Source organism: Salmo salar, chromosome ssa09 (assembly GCF_905237065.1).
Source record: "Salmo salar chromosome ssa09, Ssal_v3.1, whole genome shotgun sequence".
Lineage (NCBI taxonomy): Eukaryota > Metazoa > Chordata > Actinopteri > Salmoniformes > Salmonidae > Salmo > Salmo salar.
The window spans coordinates 12,885,001-12,905,326 of NC_059450.1; the positions used below are offsets into that span (position 1 = coordinate 12,885,001).

The window sequence follows — 20,326 nt, forward strand, 5'->3', positions numbered from 1 at the left end:
GGAGATGGTTTTTTTTTTATCTCTGTTCCGCCAAACCTGATAATCACAACACTTCTCTTTCATCTGTACGTCCCCACCCTTTCCACCCCTCCGCTCCTTCATCCTCTTACCCATCCAAGGGAGGGAGAGTGTATAACACAGGACAGGGGGAGAGAGAGAATTTTAAAAAAGAAAGGGAAATACGTGTTTGACGAAATAGGGTTTACCCCCCCTGAGTGTGTGTGGAGCACAGAGCCAGTCGGAGACTATTGACACCCTCTCCTCAGCTGTGAGACACAATAGTTAGCAGGACACCGACGCTCCTGAATTTTCCTAGCAGTGGGAATTGCGTCGTTGCGAGGAGCCGGGAACACAGTCCCTGCTGGGGCTGGAAGGCGGTGAGCCGCTGACATGCGCATGGAAAACAACCCGGACACAGCCTGCGCTGGGAAAACGTGTCCCAATCATTCTCAAATCGTTCCCAAATCATTTGTCAATCATTCCACAACAAAGACAGTCCAGAATCTCGGACTGGGAAATGTAATCCCTATTTTACTGCTGAGCTGGTTTTAGGATTTTTCATTTAATCTTCCCTTTTGGATAGTGTGAAAGATACTGAAATTGAATTCCATTATGAAACTAACTGTTGTAACGTAGCGGGATGTCCACCTATTGCTTGAGTGAGGTCAAGCTTGGATTTTCAGCACGTACTTTACTGTGAAATGTTAAAATAACTAGAAAAATACATGTCCCTCTGATCTTTTTACCCTGTCTCACTCTGTCCGGCTCACATATGCAGAAATCATAGCGTGAGCAAGCGCTGTTTGAACAATTTTCTCACTCTCAGACAGTCGGGCAGAGTATTAGACAGCAATAGATAGACAGAGAAAAAAAAGGAAGAGAAGGAAAAGAAGAGAGGGTGTGAGAGAATGACAGACTTTTGCCAATAAACAGATGGAACACTGTATTTGCATGACAGGGCTTCATTCACAACGTTTGGTATCACCCTGGTCTGAGAGCCTTTCTCTCCCCACTCTACACAATGAACTGATAACAACTGCCCTGAGAGACAGAGACATACAGACAGACAGACAGACAGACAGACAGACAGACAGACAGACAGACAGACAGACAGACAGACAGACAGACAGACAGACAGACAGACAGACAGACAGACAGACAGACAGACAGACAGACAGACAGACAGACAGACAGACAGACAGACAGACAGACAGAGAGAGAGAATGCACTGGTTCTTTAAATCCCCCTCTCCTCACCTCTCTCTCTCGCTCTTCACCGCTCACTCTCGTTATTCCTCTGCCCCTCCCTCCGTCCCTCTCTCTCTCTCTCTCTCTCTCTCTCTCTCTCTTTGTCTCTGCCCTCCACTCTCCACCTGCTTGGCTGCTCTCTCTCTCCGTGCGTGCAGACCGAGCCCTGCCTCTCTGCCATTGGCCGCCCGTCCACCAATGAGCAGCCCGGATGGGCCAGAGGGACTACATATGCAAAGCCTTGCTACATATTAATGAGCTCCAATCGTGGCTTTAAGTCCTTGATTAGAAGAGTGCTGGAGCTTTTGGTCCCAACTAGCTGGCTGCTGTGCCTATAGGCTTGTCACACGGAGGACCACTGTGTCTGATTGCAGTGCTCTGACAGGAACAGAGAGAGAGCGAGAGAGAGAGAGAGAGAGGAGAGAGAGAGAGCGTAGAGAGAGAAGAGAGAGAGAGAGGAGGACAGGAGAGGAGGAGGAGAGCAGAAAAAAAACTTTGATTTATAGAGGAGGCTTTCTCACATTGTGGTGGCAGTGTGCAGATGGATTCCATAGAGCTTTCCCTTCCTGAATATTTCTCCCTACACTCTGAACAAGAGTAGGTAAATTTGACCTTTTTTACTACTTCCTTTCTTACCTCTTGTCATTGTGAATGCCTTTGACTGTGTGTGTGTCTGTGTGTGTCTGTGTGTGCCGTGCTCGCGTTTGTCAGAGTAGGAGTGTGTGTGTGTGTGTTATTTCGCGTGATACTGCGGAGGTGGCCGGGTAGAATGTCAAGGTTGCTTTCCACTGTCAGGTAGTGTGTGAAAATGTGTCTGTTTGACTGTGTGTAACAGTGTAACAGTATGCGTCTGTCTGTCGGTGCTGGGCTGCGGTACAGACAGGAGCTCTCACTCAGCGTGAGGAATTGAATTTCTGCCGCTCCACCTGAGTAGGACACACACTCTCTCTCACACACACACACACAGACACACACTCTGGCATGTCTATCCCAGCACAGAGAGCCGTACTGCTTGATGATCCACTGTATAATAGAGAGTGTGTGTGTGTGTGTTATGGGATGTTTAAGTCTTGGGGTCAATGTGTTCAGCGTGTGTGAGGGCTGTCCGTCAGCCAGCCGACAGAGTGAGAGGGGGCGCGGGGCGGCCAGGTCGGAGAGGGAACGGACAGAAGCGGCAGGGGGAGGAGGAGGAGGAGAAAGCGCTCTTAAATGCAAGGAGAGCTTGAATTTCAGACGGCCAGCACAGCATGTGGCCCTGCCACGGCATCGGAGACAACAGCGCCGCTCCGCACGGACACACCGCGCGCACACACACACACACACACACACGCGCTGCTCCTTTAGCTAGCTCTTTGCTCTTTTTGGCTTGTGTTAAGGACAGCGTTAAAAATGCAGATTAACTGGCTGGTGGAGCAGGCAGGCGGAGGTGGACAGAGAGGATCGTGTGTGTGTGTCGAGTGTTTTATGTAAATACAGAATCAGGGATAGGGAGCATCAATCCCAGACCTCTCTGTCTACAGACACACAACCCAGAGAACAGTGACGATCGCCAGAAGACTATAAAATAAGTGTTTTAGTTAAGCTGTTTACTTAGTTATATTTCACAAATACATTTGAGGAGAATTCCAGGTGACAGAATTACCTAAAGTGTTGAGTGTAAATCCAAAAATATTCCCCAAATCGCACGCTCCTCCCACTGTTTGTTAAGACTTGGCCTTAAGTAAAGTGAATAGAATGAAGAGAGAACAATAGAGCGATAGATAGAGTGAAGAGAAGAGAGGAGAGCTGGACAAGTTGACTTTGTTCGAGTGTTTCTAAAGGAAACCACAGCGCTCTTAACCCCTGGCCTGGACTGTGCCTGAACACTGATAACACTTCTAAAGTGGAGCTTCGCTTTCCAGCCTTCTTACAGACTATATACACACACACACACACACACACACACACACACACACACACACACACACACACACACACACACACACACACACACACACACACACACACACACACACACACACACACACAGACAGACAGACCGGAGGTTAATAATATAGAGAGAAAGAACGGCTAGATTGGTAATCTACATAGAGAGAAATGAAAGGTCATGTTGATGTGAAGGTACACAACCCAACCACTCTACCTGCCTGCCTACCGACTTTCTGTACGTGTGTGTTTGTGGGGCTGTGTTTGAACAGTGTGTGTGTTGTAATGTGGATACGGGTAAAAGCCTAGCTTTGGAATATACTTCTCCTCTTCGGGAAACCTTGTGTAAAATTACACATTTATTTATTTCTAAATGACACGGATAAGACGTGAAATGTACATCATTTGATGGCGCGTTTATGGATTTAGTATATTTGAGAATTAACTGTATTTGAGAGTATTGTGTATTTGAGCATTTTGTAAGGAGTGTGTGAATTGCAGTGGTGTGACTGAGATACAGCTAGAGGAGCTTAAAAAGGGTGAAGGACGTGTAGTTTTGTAGGAGACCAGACGATTCAGGAGACAGTCTTTTCTCCTGTCTATAGCGATGGGCTTTAGCCTGGCTTTTTTCCCCCCCGTCTCAGTGTCATTACTGGTCCGGGGTTAGAGTCGCTTCTCATAGAGAAACACACGGTCTGTATCCCCCCCTTAGTTCCAGCTGTACCCAGGCTTTACTTATAGTCATTACTCACCTCTCTCACCGCTCGCTCCTCGCTCACCTCCTACGTAGAAATTGACGAGTGGGATACTAATTGATATATTACGGATAATGATAATAATAATAACAACAAGTGCCATTTTGACGATTATCATAATTATATTCGCTTCATGCCCGAACATACATTTAATTTGCATGTCATTAAGGGTTTTTCTTAGTTAGTTGAATTTATTTCATGTGTTTGTTGTTGTTGTTGTTTATTCCTAGAGGTCACGGGGATGTTGAATGCAGATTGTCATGACGGGTTATTTTGGGGGGATTGAAAGAATAGGGGAATGATTTAAAAGGCTCGGGCCGATTCCTGAACCTGCGAAGGTGTATTGTACGGCTTGTGTGTTTTGTAGAACACTTCAGGTATATCGTTAGATATCGCCGTGTATCTATTTCACCGATAAATGGTGGAGCTTGTGATTTTTTTTGATTTTTTAAATTGCACATTGAAATGTTATCAATTTTTTTCATTGGACGTATGCGGTATCTTATGCACGTACTCGATGCACTTTATAAAGGATATGTCTTTTCAATGTTTGGAATGTGACTAATTAAAAAAAAAAAAAAAACGTGCTGTTATTTTAAGTATGTCTTTTCAATGTTTGGAATGTGACTGGTATGTTAAACACGCCACATTCGTGTTCAGAGGATGCGACATTTCCAAAAACACTTTGTCAGAGAACCAACAAAGCGCCCGGTTCTTTTCTATGTGTGCAACATTGTTTTGCAGTTTTGCCGATAGGACAGTCGTAGAAAATGTGATGATCATTTCCGATTTTATATTTAGGACATTTAAATAATATACATTCTAAGCACTTGCAAAATTGTATTTTGTTGGAGCTCTTTTCCTGATTTTGCGTGTTCTCTAGAATGAATGTGGTGTATTTAACGTAGGTATATGGTTTTATTCCAGTAACAACTGAATCAAAGTGAATATGCCTGTTTAGATTTTAGAGGGATTGCACTGGATTATACCGTCATGCCCGTAATTAAATTGAAAACACTAGATTAATATTTGCATTTACAGTATAAAATAAATTCTCACTTTAGCTTCACAATTACAGTAAAGGCTTCCACTAGAACAGAGTCCCTCCACTATAATAATAGGTCATACCCTAACAGATCTATCATTTTTGAATGAATGGTTTCTAATGGAGAACTCTGTCCGTGCCTAAGAGACAGCCTCCTCCTTCTATAGATCCCACCACATTCTGATATAACCAGCCAGCCTGGATAAAAGTTCAGGATTGTAGTTTTTTTTTCCTGTCCGTCTCTCGTTCTGTTGTTCTCCGTGTAGAGGAGATGAAAGCACTGGAGGAAGGGATCAGGGGAATCGAAGGGAGATTGCGTAAATTAAATTCCTTTTAATCTCCTTACAAAATCATTTACTTAAATCATCTGTCAAATCATGTCAATATGTGCCGTGCTGAGTGTGTGTGTGTGTGTGTGTGTGTGTGTGTGTGTGTGTGTGTGTGTGTGCGCGTGTGTGTATCTATTTGTGAATTTGTGTTGCGGTGATTGTGTATGTATATGTGTGTGTGTGTGCATCTATTTGTGAATTTGTGCTGCGGTGATTGTGTATGTATATGTGTGTGTGTTGATATGATTCTGTGTGTGTGTGGCTTATCCCCCTGCTCGATCAGGATGGTGTGTAAAGGTGTCATAGGGTGTGTTCTTTACGCATATGTGTGGCCCCGTGGCCCCGGCTGTCCCATTGTCTCCACAAACACACACACGGTGGCGGTGGTGGCCCCTGTTGTGCAGGGTGTGAGACATTCCGAGGGTAATTAACTGTTCACCCCTCAGAGACGGAGAGCAATACGTGCGTCTGTGGACGTGCACGCACACACACACACACACACAACACACACTCAGTGACACACAGACACACACAAGCACATGCACGTACAACAAAGTCATACACACGAGCACACATACTCGGCTACTAATGTGAGCAGAAAGCCAAGGATAAAAGAGGAGGCCTTGATGATGTGATTGTAAATGTATCGGATTTATGTTCAATCCATCAGGGTGTGTGACTGGGGTGCGTGTGTGTGTGCGCGCGTGTCAACAAGATCTCACGGTTTGACCAATTTGACTTCAGATGCTGATGTCTGTCCACCTTTTTCCGAACGTCAAATTTCTAAGTCGCTCCAAACGTCAAATTTGGAGGTGTTTTGGACACCCTGGGTTGCTCCGCTGCTGTCTCCTAATTCGGTGCCAGAGTTTACGCCCATCCGCCACCCCCGCCCACAACACCCTAGCAAAACCCAAGCGTACTTGATGGTAATATTGCTCACCGTTGCCCCGAGTGGCTGGTTTTGAAGGCATCTCCCGACGTCATCGATGGACGTCGGATTTCGAAGGTGGATCTTGAGCGACCTGGCTGAAACAGCCCTAAGACGTACAACGCCAGCTGAGACACACACAAATGGCCGCGCCATTCCAGAGGTACGCGGTGCAATTAGCAATTACACCCCATGTCGCTGTCGCTACGGAGGCTGAACCCTTCCCACCTTTCAATTCAATTCCCCTCCACTACACTCATGCCCCCCTTCTCTCTCGCTCTCTCTCTCTCTCTCTCTCTCTCTCTCTCTCTCTCTGTCTTTCTCTCTCTCCGTCCCTCCGCTCCGCTCGCCCCCCCGGATTCCCCTCCTCCGTCACTCAAGTATCCCGTCGTTCCCTTTCTCTTTTTTTATACATCTTCGTCTAGAAAAAGAGAGAGAGTGTGAATTGACAGGGGATCGTTTATCATGTCATCTCCGTGATTTTTTTTTCAGCACTCGGGATGGTGGTCTTTCGCCATATCATACCTCTATGGCCAAAGTAATGCTGCTATAATAACACAGATTGCAGAAGCCAAATACATTGTTGTTTGTGTTTTGTACTTCCTGTGTGGTTGGAGTAAAGGTGGTTGTTTGATGCAAATTCAGGCCACTGTAAACTATTTAGTAGGTCTGTCTAAGCGCAGGCCTGTGTGTGTGTGTGTGTGTGTGTGTGTGTGTGTGTGTGTGTGTGTGAGAGAGAGAAGCAAGGGGGAGAGAGTTAGGTGCTAGGTCTGTTTTGCTTATCAAATAGGGCGGCCTGCTGCTGGTTTGCACTGCCAGGTCACCCGTATTCAACGTCCGTTTATGTCTCAGGAAACTGACCACTAGGGGCAACCGTGAGCGCTGTTACCTGCCTCTGATTCGAAAGGTTGCGTGTTCGAATCCAGCGACAGAAAGCTGTTTTTGATATTTTGGTTTTAAGGCTATCCCAAACGTTAACTTATCTATTTGGCCTAACCTTAAGAATTCGTAGTTAATTCCGAAACTTAACAATAACCTTTAAAAAAAAAATCATAATTAATGCCCAAACTTAACCCTTAACAGTTCGAAATTTGACGTTTGAAACAACTTCAAAATTTGACGTTTGAGAAACATGGAGGGACGTCTATTTCGGACGTGAGACTGTGAGAGCTTGTTGGGTTTGCATGCGGCCGGGAAACAGAGACTCTTTGGTCGTTGAGAAGCAGTGTGTGCGGGAAGCAGTGTGTGTGAAATGATCATGGTTTCTAGTGCTAGCGCTCACTTCTAATGGGAGGAGACACAGGTGACCGGGACACAATAAAATGCAGATTTACACCGAAGAGAACCTGCATGTCTGAGGGTTTGTGAGTTCACAAGGTCTCTCTCTCCCTTTCTCTCTTTTCCACCTCATTTCCATCTCTCTCTCACACGCTCCGTAGGGACCGTGTTTGAATGCATGTTTGAGTGTGTGCGAGTGTTTGTGAACGTTCTACTCTGCTCTACATGCCGTGGAATGACTCAATTGTCATCATCCTGCAGCAGGGGGAGAGAGAGAGAGAGGGGGAGGGATGGAGAAAGAGAGAGAGAAATGGAGAGAGAGCGGGAGAGTGCGGAGGAGAAATGAATAGCCACGCAGAACCCTGTCTGACAGTGAAATATTCCTCCTCTCATCCTCCCATCATGCTTCATGTGTGTCTGGCGGAGAGAGAATGACCCCACCCCGTCTCTCTCTCTCTCTCTCTCTCTCTCTCGCGCTCTCTCTTTCTCTCGCGCTCTCTCTCGCTCTCTCTCTCTCTTTCTCTGTTTCTCTCTCTCTCTCTCTCTCTCTCTCTCTCTCTCTCTCGCGCTCTCTCTTTCTCTCTTTCTCTCTCTCTCTCGCTCTCTCTCCCTCTTTCTCTTTCTCTTTCTCCATCTCTCTCTACTTTAGTGTTGCGTTCAGTTGAGACTATAGGGTAGATGTGAGGACCCTGTTTGGAGAAATTATTTTGAGTATTGTAGTGAACAAGAGATGTAGGAAAAGGGTTTTCATTTTTTTTTTTAAGTCAATATTTATTTATTGAGTCCGTACATTTTCATTTCCGATCAGTTATATAGTTAATTTAATGTAAATGAAAATGTATTCGTTATTTTCCCTGGTGGGTCATACACGGGATTTACATGCTATTGTGTGCTGTTGTTTTATTGAGCTTTATTTGGAAGGAGATTATTGTTTTGCATTTCTTATTTTAAAGGAGCAATCTGTGTGAACGGACAGGCAGACTGACAAACCAAAACACAGTCGTAAAACAGACAAAAAGACGTATGTTTGTTGTATGTGAGTGTCTGTATGTCTGTGCGTTGTGGTCGGTGATAAAGAGCAGTGCTGGTCAGGTTTCGGCTGTGTTGTCACTTAGCCGTGCTTGACCACACCGGCTGCTCAAAAGGAGCTGTGAGTATTTGTGTGTGTGCGCGTGCGTGCATGGTACGTGCGTGTGTTTGAACTGCTGTAAGGTCATGCCCCCCCCCCCGTGCCCCTGTGCCCCCAGTACCATCCCAGTTCATCAGCCCTTACCGTTCCTACTTCTTAATCACAACAAAGACAACTCTGAATTAAGTGCTAACTAAATATTTTCTGGCCAATACATAAACATTTTTGGGGGGGGTTAAATTATGCATTTCTTTTTTTACGGTTATTTTTGAATTTTTGAATTTCATTATTTAGCTGTTTTATGGACTGAAAGTAGTGTCTATTTTAGAGAATGTTTTGACTGATTAGAGGTTTCTCTTAATCGCATGTTCTTTATCAGACTCTACCGGACGGCAGAAATAATCTGTCAACGCAGCAGACTGTGAAAAGTGAGTAGCACAGTTTATAGGCTAAATGTACTTTTAGCTGAAAATAAACCCAGAAACAGAGTTTGTAGTTAAAATAAACCCAGAAACAGAGTTTGTAGTTAATTGTGTTTGTGTTGTTAAAGGGTTTCCATAGACTCTCATCTCTGAACCCCCTAACCCCTCGACCCCAGTTAGAGTGCATTCCTTAAGAAAGCATACCTCCTCTCTCCCTCTCCCTCTCTCTCCCTCTCCCTCTCTCCCTCTCCCCCCTCTCCCTCTCTCCCTCTCCCCCCTCTCCCTCTCCCTCTCTCCCTCTCTCTCCCCCTCTCTCCCCCTCTCCCTCTCTCTCCCCCTCTCCCTCTCTCCCTTCTCTCCCTCTCTCTCCCCCTCTCTCCCTTTCCCCCTCTCCCCGGGTCAGCCGGTGCTGTCACCTTTCCACAAGCTCAGTCGTATTAAAGCCGACAGTCCATCTGCCACTCACCCCGCTAACAGCTCCCGTCGCTAACACTAATACACACACACCGAACCCCACCTGCCCCTGCCACACAAACACACACACACGCACGCTAATGCTAACACACCACAGCCACTCCGAACTACCCACCTGCTCTCTACAGTACCATAACACTGACACCACCTTTACCCCAAAACACAGACCAGTATAGAACAGACAGCATAAAGTGAACAGCACGTACACTCTCAGTTTCTCTCTGCTTTCCTCTGGGTGTGTGTATTGGGCTGTCTAGGGGTTATGAAGGGGGGGGTCGGGGATGAGGAAGTGGGGGGGGGGTGGGGGTGGTGGGGGGGGTGATGGTGGCATTTGTGCTCCTCAGGGCTCCTGCTTCTGCATTGGGAAGAATGGCACCTGTCTCATCGATCACAGCCTCACCATCACATAGCATACACACGCACACACACACACACACACACACACACACACACATACACGCCGTAATGGTCCTTCGATTCACAGATGGACCAGCAACACTTGAGTGAGTCACTGAGCATTGGCAAGGCATGGACACACACACACACACACACACACACACACACACACACACACACACACACACACACACACACACACACACACACACACACACACACACACACACACACACACACACACACAGATACTTGGCGTAATTTGGCTCATGTGCTAATCCATGTGTGTTTGTGTGTGTGTTCCTTACATGTTCTGACAGGGGCGTGTAATAGGTTCAGGTAGAACCCTATAGGTTAATGCTCTTTCACAGATGTCCCCTCTTTTCCCCTCTCTCTCTCTATTCTATCTGCCCCACTCTTTTATCGCTCTCCTCTCCTCCTGTTCTCTCCTACTCTCCTCTCCTCCAATCCAATCCCATCGCCTTTTATGCACCTTCTTTTAAATACAAAATGTGTCTGTTGTTTAAGTTGTCAAATGCTGGTTTTGAAGCATGTATTTATTTGTGTAAGTTGATCGTTCCTCCTGAAATAAGGATGTGGGTTTTGTTTTCAAAGTCAGGAAACGTTACGGCCGTACATGATCATTGTCCGTTATTGTTATGAGCTAATGTGCCATGTTCTGAGTGTACCAACCTTCTGACTCGTTTATCAAATTCTCCATGTACTGCGTCATGTTAGTTCTGTATAACTTGTGTAGGCCTACATCTGTCGTTTCTTGGCTGGGTCAAGCCTTGGTTAGTACCGGACATGCTTCTCCTAAGGGTCCACACCTCCCCCCTCTTCCACCCCTCCGTTTTATCACCTCTGTTTGTTTTCTCCCTCTCCTCCTCCGTGGACTCTGAGAGTGCTGAGATGGCAGTTGCGTTCTCTCTCTCTCTCTCTCTCTCTCTCTCTCTCTCTCTCTCTCTCTCTCTCTCTCTCCCTCTCTCTCTCTCTCTGTGGTACTATGGTAGTGTTGTATCTATGTATAGATGTCTGTCAGGTCTGTCTGTCTGTCTAAGTGCTGTGTATCTCCACTGGGCCCTGTGTTTCACAACATCTTCTGTTCAGAGCTCTTCTCACAATATCTTGCACCAAGGAATGGATGAATGAATGGATTGGCCTCAACTGGTTCTGTTGTCTTTGTGTGGGAGTAAATCGTTGTGCTGTTCATTTGTAGCGGTTTAATTGACTCGTTCCTATGGTGGAGTGTGAATGTGGTTTAGAATTTTTGTTGTTGACCGAATTAGGCTTTGCATGATTCTAACTAAAACAAATATTTTATTTGAAGGCATTTATTTGAGTCCCAATAGTAGTAATTGTTGTTTAATTGCATATATTTCGTGTGAAATAATGCATTGATTATTTCGTGACATTTGTGTAATTCTCATCCTAAAAGTACAATTTAAGAAAATGAGGTAGGTTGACTTTTGATATTGTCTAACGCTGCCTCTTAGCCGTAGATACATATACATATATAAATATACACTGCAAACTAAACCCCTCGCCGCTCCTCTCTAAAGGAATAGCCTTTCTCCCTAAATAACCCTTCATATTTTATGAACGTATAAGGTTTAACACTCCATCCGATTATAACGCCGTAAAGCGTAACGTAATAAAGCAATGGTGTGCTAATCCCGCTGGTATTTTAGCATGTGTTGCTAATGTAAGTGAATGCGTAGCGCGATGGCTGCTGCATTGATCTGAGCCCCGACGGTAGAGAGCTGAACTCGGGCTTGACCATAGTCGTGTGTTGGAGCCGGCCGTGACTGCAGAACCGTATCGATTCATCCTGTTCCCTCAACTGGAACTGAAGGCAACACATTACATACACAGGACTTTTTCCACTAAGCCCTAGCCTTCCGGCCTACCCAACCCCAAACACACACACACACACACACCACCATCAGGACTGAGTGTTCTCTCCCTGTACACACACATACACAAGGACATGCACGGAGAGCCACAAACACATGCCAGGCATGGAAACGAGCATACTGTACACACATGCCTGCAGACACAGATACAACACACACACACACACACACACACACACACACACACACACACACCCATACTGTATACACACACACACATATACACACACATACTGTATACACACACATATATACACACAGACATATACACACACACACAGACACACACACAGTGTTCCCGGTGTGTCTGTGTTTGTGTGGTAAACATGTCTTTACCAGTGTGTGACAGAGGTCCATGTTTTGGCAGTAATAACTGGTGCACACACAGAGGTAGCCGCATACACAATACAACATATTACACAGACTTAGAAGATTACGGAAACATCACATTCTCTCATGTTTTATGTTGCTTCCTTAATAATAATTATTATAATATGTGTTTATTATAATATACAGTAAATGCATTGATGTCATTTTGAATTTCACCAAAAGAATAACGTTATATGCTGTATATAAATGTACACACATTGCCAGGTCGCAGTTGTAAACGAAAACGTGTTCTCAACTGGGCCTACCTGGTTAAATAAAGGTGAAATAAAAGGTTAAAACATTTTGACTGAATGACATGGAAAGAGAGGTGGAAAGACAGAGAAAACAGCATTTTATACACATTCCACTGATTTGATTATCCAAATGAAGATGTTGGCTTTTATTTTCAATTACTAGAGTTACTGTCTATTTTTGACTGTCAATTTTTTTCAGCTCATAATATAAAGCTTTTCTTATTATTAGTCGAAATATCCTTTCCCGGTGTTCTGTCTTTTAATGTAGGGCACCTGAGAATTTCATAACACACACACACACACACACACACACACACACACACACACACACACACACACACACACACACACACACACACACACACACACACACACACACACACACACACAGTTTCCCCTAAATGACGTCAAACCGTCTCGACTATCCGCCATTTTTTTTCGGGGGGGGGACGACGACGATGATTCTGATTCCGTTGCCAGGGCTGACCTTATCACCCTGGAGACAGCTCCTTCCCTGACGCAGAGGCGGGCCTTGATTGACAGCTATTAGTCCCTCCCCTTTCCTTGCTTTTTATCCTGAGACTGGTAATACCGGTACCGTATTAAAACTGTCCAGGAGGGCTTGTATTAACGTCACACACACACCCGTCTCCCAGGTAACACTGTCCGTTAAATACTGCCGTTAAACATTTACCATAAAGGCCTCCGCTGTCCGTGCGGACTGTCGCAGATGTCCGTAAACGTTACCGTAGCCGCAGGCCATTCAAAGTGTCGGTAAGCACTGTCTGTCGTTGTCGTATATAAGACCCCATGGAGTGAATACTGTACTGTACAGGCTGTACCCTCTGTCTATAGCATGTCTATAGTGTCTATAGATTCAAGGTAGCGTCAGTGAGACTTTTTAATACACAGGTCACCTCTATAACCATTTCTCTGTGTAAAGTGTCAGGCCTACTGTTTCTGTGTACCCCCAATCCAGACTGCTGGCCTCTTATCTGACCCCCTGTCCCCCTGTGATTCTCTGTCTTGTAGAATGAACTTATCAAAGGCCCAGGTTAATAGTGAAGATAAGTACGGCAAATGCGGCAGCGCGTGGAGAATGCAACAGACTTACGACCTCGATGCCACTCACATGCGTGACGCACATGCACTTTATAACCCAAGGTAAGAGCGGAAACACGCCACACACACACACACACACACACACACACACACACACACACACACACACACACACACACACACACACACACACACACACACACACACACTCGCACATCAAAAGCGAATTGAAAGTGCTGCTGTTGCTTCCATGTCTCACTGTCTTAGTTTGTGTGTGAAGAATATTTGATATGATTTAATAAATAAAATGATAATCCCCATTATCTGATGCTAATGGTGACAGCTAGTCTTACCGGGGTCCGACATATAACGAATAAGACATTACAAACATAATACTTTACCATTGATATACATTTAAAAACATTAACAGGTAGTGTGTGTGTGTGTGTGTGTGTGTGTGTGTGTGTGTGTGTGTGTGTGTGCGTGTGTGTGTGTCTATCAGTTCCACATACATGTCAGTACATACAACAAATAGGTAACATGGGGAAGAGGCGTTGTGCCGTGAGGTGTTGCTTTATTTGTTTTTTAAGATAACATGTGTTGTATGTGTGTTGTATGTTGTGTGTTGTGTGTTTGTGTATGTGTGTTGTATGTTGTGTGTTGTGTGTTTGCGTATGTGTGTTGTATGTTGTGTGTTGTGTGTTTGCGTATGTGTGTTGTGTGTGTGTGTGTGTCATGTAGGCCTATATGTACTGTACATATGTTTGTTTCATACCTGCATGTCCGTGTGTGTGTACGTGTGTGAGTGTGTGTGTGTGTGTGTGTGTGTGTGTGTGTGTGTGTGTGTGTGTGTGTGTGAGTGTGTGAGTGAGTGATGTCCTTGTTTGTAATACTATCAGTATTGCCACTGCACAACTATCCCTCCAGGCCTTTGTAATAGTAGGGGGCACAAATATACTTGGGCTCTAACACACCTGTCATATTCAGAATCATAGCGATTATCCTTCTGTGGGTTTAGGTTACAGTGATAAAGGGTCTGGGCTGCGTTCAGAAAGGAACAACGTTGTAGAATGTTGTTGTTGCGTTCAGTACATTGCCCCGTCATGAACGCTCCCTGGGTCTGTGATGAGGTTAGAAGCAGTACACAGGGTAACTGACACTAAGTTGTGTTGACACTTGAATGGGTTGCTAGTTGTTGTGTACCAGTGGGCTTGATCCTGTTTAGTGGTTGTTTGTTGTTGTTGTGTTGTTTTGTTTCCCGTGGGTGGCAAAGGGCATTTAAAAAATACATTTATTGCTTACTCATCATTGTGATTTTTACAATGTTTTGGTTTCATTTGTTTTAAATGTTTTGGTTTCATTTGTTTTAGCAGTGATGATATGCTTTGTTACAAGAATTCATGTGACGTTTAAGTGTTTATAATGTGGTAAGAAGGTGACTGTGGGTGTGATCGAAATGTGGTTGTGTTTAGAATGTGGCTAGGGTTAGTTGTTGTGTTTAGAATGTGGCTAGGGTTAGTGGTTGTGTTTAGAATGTGGCTAGGGTTAGTGGTTGTGTTTAGAATGTGGCTAGGGTTAGTTGTTGTGTTTAGAATGTGGCTAGGGTTAGTGGTTGTGTTTAGAATGTGGCTAGGGTTAGTTGTTGTGTTTAGAATGTGGCTAGGGTTAGTGGTTGTGTTTAGAATGTGGCTAGGGTTAGTTGTTGTGTTTAGAATGTGGCTAGGGTTAGTTGTTGTGTTTAGAATGTGGCTAGGGTTAGTTGTTGTGTTTAGAATGTGGCTAGGGTTAGTGATTGTGTTTAGAATGTGGCTAGGGTTAGTTGTTGTGTTTAGAATGTGGCTAGGGTTAGTGATTGTGTTTAGAATGTGGCTAGGGTTAGTGGTTGTGTTTAGAATGTGGCTAGGGTTAGTTGTTGTGTTTAGAATGTGGCTAGGGTTAGTGGTTGTGTTTAGAATGTGGCTAGGGTTAGTGATTGTGATTAGAATGTGGCTAGGGTTAGTGGTTGTGTTTAGAATGTGGCTAGGGTTAGTGGTTGTGTTTAGAATGTGGCTAGGGTTAGTAGTTGTGTTTAGAATGTGGCTAGGGTTAGTGGTTGTGTTTAGAATGTGGCTAGGGTTAGTGGTTGTGTTTAGAATGTGGCTAGGGTTAGTGGTTGTGTTTAGAATGTGGTTAGGGTTAGTTGTTGTGTTTAGAATGTGGCTAGGGTTAGTGGTTGTGTTTAGAATGTGGCTAGGGTTAGTGGTTGTGTTTAGAATGTGGCTAGGGTTAGTTGTTGTGTTTAGAATGTGGTTAGGGTTAGTGGTTGTGTTTAGAATGTGGCTAGGGATAGTGGTTGTGTTTAGAATGTGGCTAGGGTTAGTGGTAGTGTTTAGAATGTGGCTAGGGTTAGTTGTGTTTAGAATGTGGCTAGGGTTAGTGGTTGTGTTTAGAATGTGGCTAGGGTTAGTGGTTGTGTTTAGAATGTGGCTAGGGTTAGTGGTAGTGTTTAGAATGTGGCTAGGGTTAGTGATTGTGTTTAGAATGTGGCTAGGGTTAGTGGTTGTGTTTAGAATGTGGCTAGGGTTAGTGGTTGTGTTTAGAATGTGGCTAGGGTTAGTGGTTGTGTTTAGAATGTGGCTAGGGTTAGTGGTAGTGTTTAGAATGTGGTTAGGGTTAGTGGTTGTGTTTAGAATGTGGCTAGGGTTAGTAGTTGTGTTTAGAATGTGGCTAGGGTTAGTGGTTGTGTTTAGAATGTGGTTAGGGTTAGTGGTTGTGTTTAGAATGTGGCTAGGGTTAGTGGTTGTGTTTAGAATGTGGCTAGGGTTAGTGGTTGTGTTTAGAATGTGGCTAGGGTTAGTGGTTGTGTTTAGAATGTGGCTAGGGTTAGTGGTTGTGTTTAGAATGTGGCTAGGGTTAGTGGTTGTGTTTAGAATGTGGCTAGGGTTAGTGGTTGTGTTTAGAATGTGGCTAGGGTTAGTGGTTGTGTTTAGAATGTGGCTAGGGTTAGTGGTTGTGTTTAGAATGTGGCTAGGGTTAGTGGTTGTGTTTAGAATGTGGCTAGGGTTAGTGGTTGTGTTTAGAATGTGGCTAGGGTTAGTGGTTGTGTTTAGAATGTGGCTAGGGTTAGTGGTTGTGTTTAGAATGTGGCTAGGGTTAGTGGTTGTGTTTAGAATGTGGCTAGGGTTAGTGGTTGTGTTTAGAATGTGGCTAGGGTTAGTGGTTGTGTTTAGAATGTGGTTAGGGTTAGTGGTTGTGTTTAGAATGTGGCTAGGGTTAGTGGTTGTGTTTAGAATGTGGCTAGGGTTAGTGGTTGTGTTTAGAATGTGGTTAGGCTTAGTAGTTGTGTTTAGAATGTGGCTAGGGTTAGTGGTTGTGTTTAGAATGTGGCTAGGGTTAGTTGTTGTGTTTAGAATGTGGCTAGGGTTAGTGGTTGTGTTTAGAATGTGGTTAGGGTTAGTTGTTGTGTTTAGAATGTGGCTAGGGTTAGTGGTTGTGTTTAGAATGTGGCTAGGGTTAGTGGTTGTGTTTAGAATGTGGCTAGGGTTAGTGGTTGTGTTTAGAATGTGGCTAGGGTTAGTAGTTGTGTTTAGAATGTGGCTAGGGTTAGTGGTTGTGTTTAGAATGTGGTTAGGGTTAGTGGTTGTGTTTAGAATGTGGCTAGGGTTAGTGGTTGTGTTTAGAATGTGGCTAGGGTTAGTGGTTGTGTTTAGAATGTGGCTAGGGTTAGTGGTTGTGTTTAGAATGTGGCTAGGGTTAGTGGTTGTGTTTAGAATGTGGCTAGGGTTAGTGGTTGTGTTTAGAATGTGGCTAGGGTTAGTGGTTGTGTTTAGAATGTGGCTAGGGTTAGTGGTTGTGTTTAGAATGTGGCTAGGGTTAGTGGTTGTGTTTAGAATGTGGCTAGGGTTAGTGGTTGTGTTTAGAATGTGGCTAGGGTTAGTGGTTGTGTTTAGAATGTGGCTAGGGTTAGTGGTTGTGTTTAGAATTTGGCTAGGGTTAGTGGTTGTGTTTAGAATGTGGCTAGGGTTAGTGGTTGTGTTTAGAATGTGGCTAGGGTTAGTGGTTGTGTTTAGAATGTGGCTAGGGTTAGTGGTTGTGTTTAGAATGTGGCTAGGGTTAGTGGTTGTGTTTAGAATGTGGTTAGGGTTAGTGGTTGTGTTTAGAATGTGGCTAGGGTTAGTGGTTGTGTTTAGAATGTGGCTAGGGTTAGTGGTTGTGTTTAGAATGTGGTTAGGCTTAGTAGTTGTGTTTAGAATGTGGCTAGGGTTAGTGGTTGTGTTTAGAATGTGGCTAGGGTTAGTTGTTGTGTTTAGAATGTGGCTAGGGTTAGTGGTTGTGTTTAGAATGTGGCTAGGGTTAGTTGTTGTGTTTAGAATGTGGCTAGGGTTAGTGGTTGTGTTTAGAATGTGGCTAGGGTTAGTGGTTGTGTTTAGAATGTGGCTAGGGTTAGTTGTTGTGTTTAGAATGTGGCTAGGGTTAGTGGTTGTGTTTAGAATGTGGCTAGGGTTAGTGGTTGTGTTTAGAATGTGGCTAGGGTTAGTTGTTGTGTTTAGAATGCGGCTAGGGTTAGTGGTTGTGTTTAGAATGTGGCTAGGGTTAGTTGTTGTGTTTAGAATGTGGCTAGGGTTAGTGGTTGTGTTTAGAATGTGGCTAGGGTTAGTGTGTCACGAAACACTTTGATAGCAGGAGGGGTGAAGTCGTGCAGGAGACTGAGGTCCGTGAAACACACGTTTAATAATATTGAAAAAAAGCCACAACAAGGCAGGGTGCACAATAATACAGTAGGAGAACAGCTCCAGAAATACTAAAGGACGCGACACAGCCCGGCAACCCTAATGCCTAAAACACGCAGCGTAAATAGGAAAATGCAATATACCCCTACGTGCCCAAAAGGCATGACACATAAACAATCCCGCACAAATCCCCAAACAAAACAGACAAACTAAATACCCCACTAATTGACTAACACAAAACATGTGCAGACCTAAACAGACATAACCAAAAGACACAGAAACATAGATCGGTGGCAGCTAGTAGGCCGGCGACGACGACCGCCGAGCACCGCCCGATCGGGGAGAGGCGCCACCTTCTGTGGACGTTGTGACAGTACCCCCCCCGACGCGCGGCTCCCGCAGCGCGCCGACACCGGCCTCGAGGATGACCCGGAGGGCGAGGCGCAGGGCGATCCGGATGTAGGCTGTGGAATTCCCGCAGCAGCGATGGATCCAGAATGTCCCACACCGGGACCCATCACCTCTCCTTCGGGCCGTACCCCTCCCAGTCCACAAGGTACTGCAGGCCCCCTACCCGACGCCGGGAGTCCAAGATGGACCAGATTGTGTACGCCGGGGCCCCCCGGATGTCCAGGGGGGGCGGAGGGACCTCCCGCACCTCAGCGTCCTGCAGTGGACCAGCTACCACCGGCCTGAGGAGAGACACATGAAATGAGGGGTTAATACGATAATATGAAGGAAGTTGTAACCTATAACACACCTCGTTTATTCTCCTCAGGACTTTGAACGATCCCACAAATCGCGGACCCAGCTTCCGGCAGGGCAGGCGGAGGGGCAGGTTCCGGGTCGAGAGCCAGATCCTGTCCCCCAGGGTAAACACGGGGGCCTCACTGAGGCGGCGGTCAGCGCTCTCCTTGTGCCGTCCCACAGCCCATTTAAGGGATTCCTGGATGGCCCTCCAGGTCTCCTTTGAGCGCTGTACCCATTCCTCCACCGCAGGAGCCTCAGTCTGGCTCTGATGCCATGGCACCAGGACCGGCTGGTAACCCAACACCACCTGAAAGGGCGACAGGTTAATAGAGGAGTGGCGAAGAGAGTTCTGCGCCATCTCGGCCCATGGCACAAACCTCGCCCACTCCCCCGGCCGGTCCTGGCAATAGGACCACAGAAACCTGCCCACATCCTGGTTAATACGCTCCACCTGCCCATTACTCTCGGGTGAAAACCCGAAGTCAAACTGACCGAGACCCCCAGTCTCTCCATAAACGCCCTCCACACCCGGGACGTGAACTGGGGACCTCGATCAGAGACGATTTTCTCGGACACCCCGTAGTGCCGGAAGACATGCGTAAACAGGGCCTCCGCGGTCTGTAGGGCCATAGGAAGACTGGGCAAAGGGAGTAGACGGCAGGACTTCGAGAACCGATCCACAACGACCAGGATCGTGGTGTTTCCCTGAGACGGCGGGAGATCCGTGAGGAAATCCACCGACAGGTGGGACCATGATCACTGTGGAACAGGAAGGGGCTGTAGTTTCCCTCGAGGCAGGTGCCTAGGAGCCTTACACTGGGCGCACACCGAACAGGAAGAGACATAGCGCCTCACGTCCTTAACCAAAGTGGGCCCCCAGTACTTCCCTTTCAGACCCCACACCGTCCGCTCAACACCAGGATGACCCAAAGAGGGTAGGGTGTGCGACCACCGGATCAGACGATCGCGAACACCGAGTGGGACGTACCTCCGACCCGCGGGACACTGAGGTGGAGTGGGTTCTGACTGCAACGCCCGCTCGATGTCCGCATCCACCTCCCAGACCACTGGTGCCACCAGACAGGAGGCAGGGAGTATGGGAGTGGGGTCAATGGCCCGCTCCTCGGCGTCGTGGAGACGAGACAGTGCGTCGGCCTTCAGGTTCCGGGAACCTGGGATGTACGAGAGGGTGAACTGAAACCTCGTAAAAAACATGGCCCACCTGGCTTGACGAAGGTTAAGTCTCCTCGCTGCCCGGATGTACTCCAGATTACGGTGATCAGTCCAGATGAGAAAAGGGTGTTGTGCCCCCTCAAGCCAATGTCTCCACACCTTCA

At 45.9% G+C, this 20,326-nt stretch overlaps 1 protein-coding gene across 4 annotated transcripts in view; it reads left to right on the plus strand.

The window, feature by feature from the left end:
- esrrga (estrogen-related receptor gamma a) overlaps nucleotides 1-20,326 on the plus strand; it is a 124,811-nt gene that overhangs the window by 3,686 nt on the left and 100,799 nt on the right. The window contains exons 1-2 of one of the 4 annotated variants that reach the window (XM_014210264.2): nucleotides 1,507-1,844; nucleotides 13,501-13,632. In XM_014210264.2, coding sequence (XP_014065739.2) covers nucleotides 1,789-1,844; nucleotides 13,501-13,632 — 188 coding nt within the window. In that variant the 5' untranslated portion in view covers nucleotides 1,507-1,788. Of the gene's footprint in view, nucleotides 1-1,506; nucleotides 1,849-13,500; nucleotides 13,633-20,326 lie in introns of those variants that run through there. The other 3 variants (XM_045723398.1, XM_014210263.2, XM_045723399.1) reach the window with 3 other exon arrangements.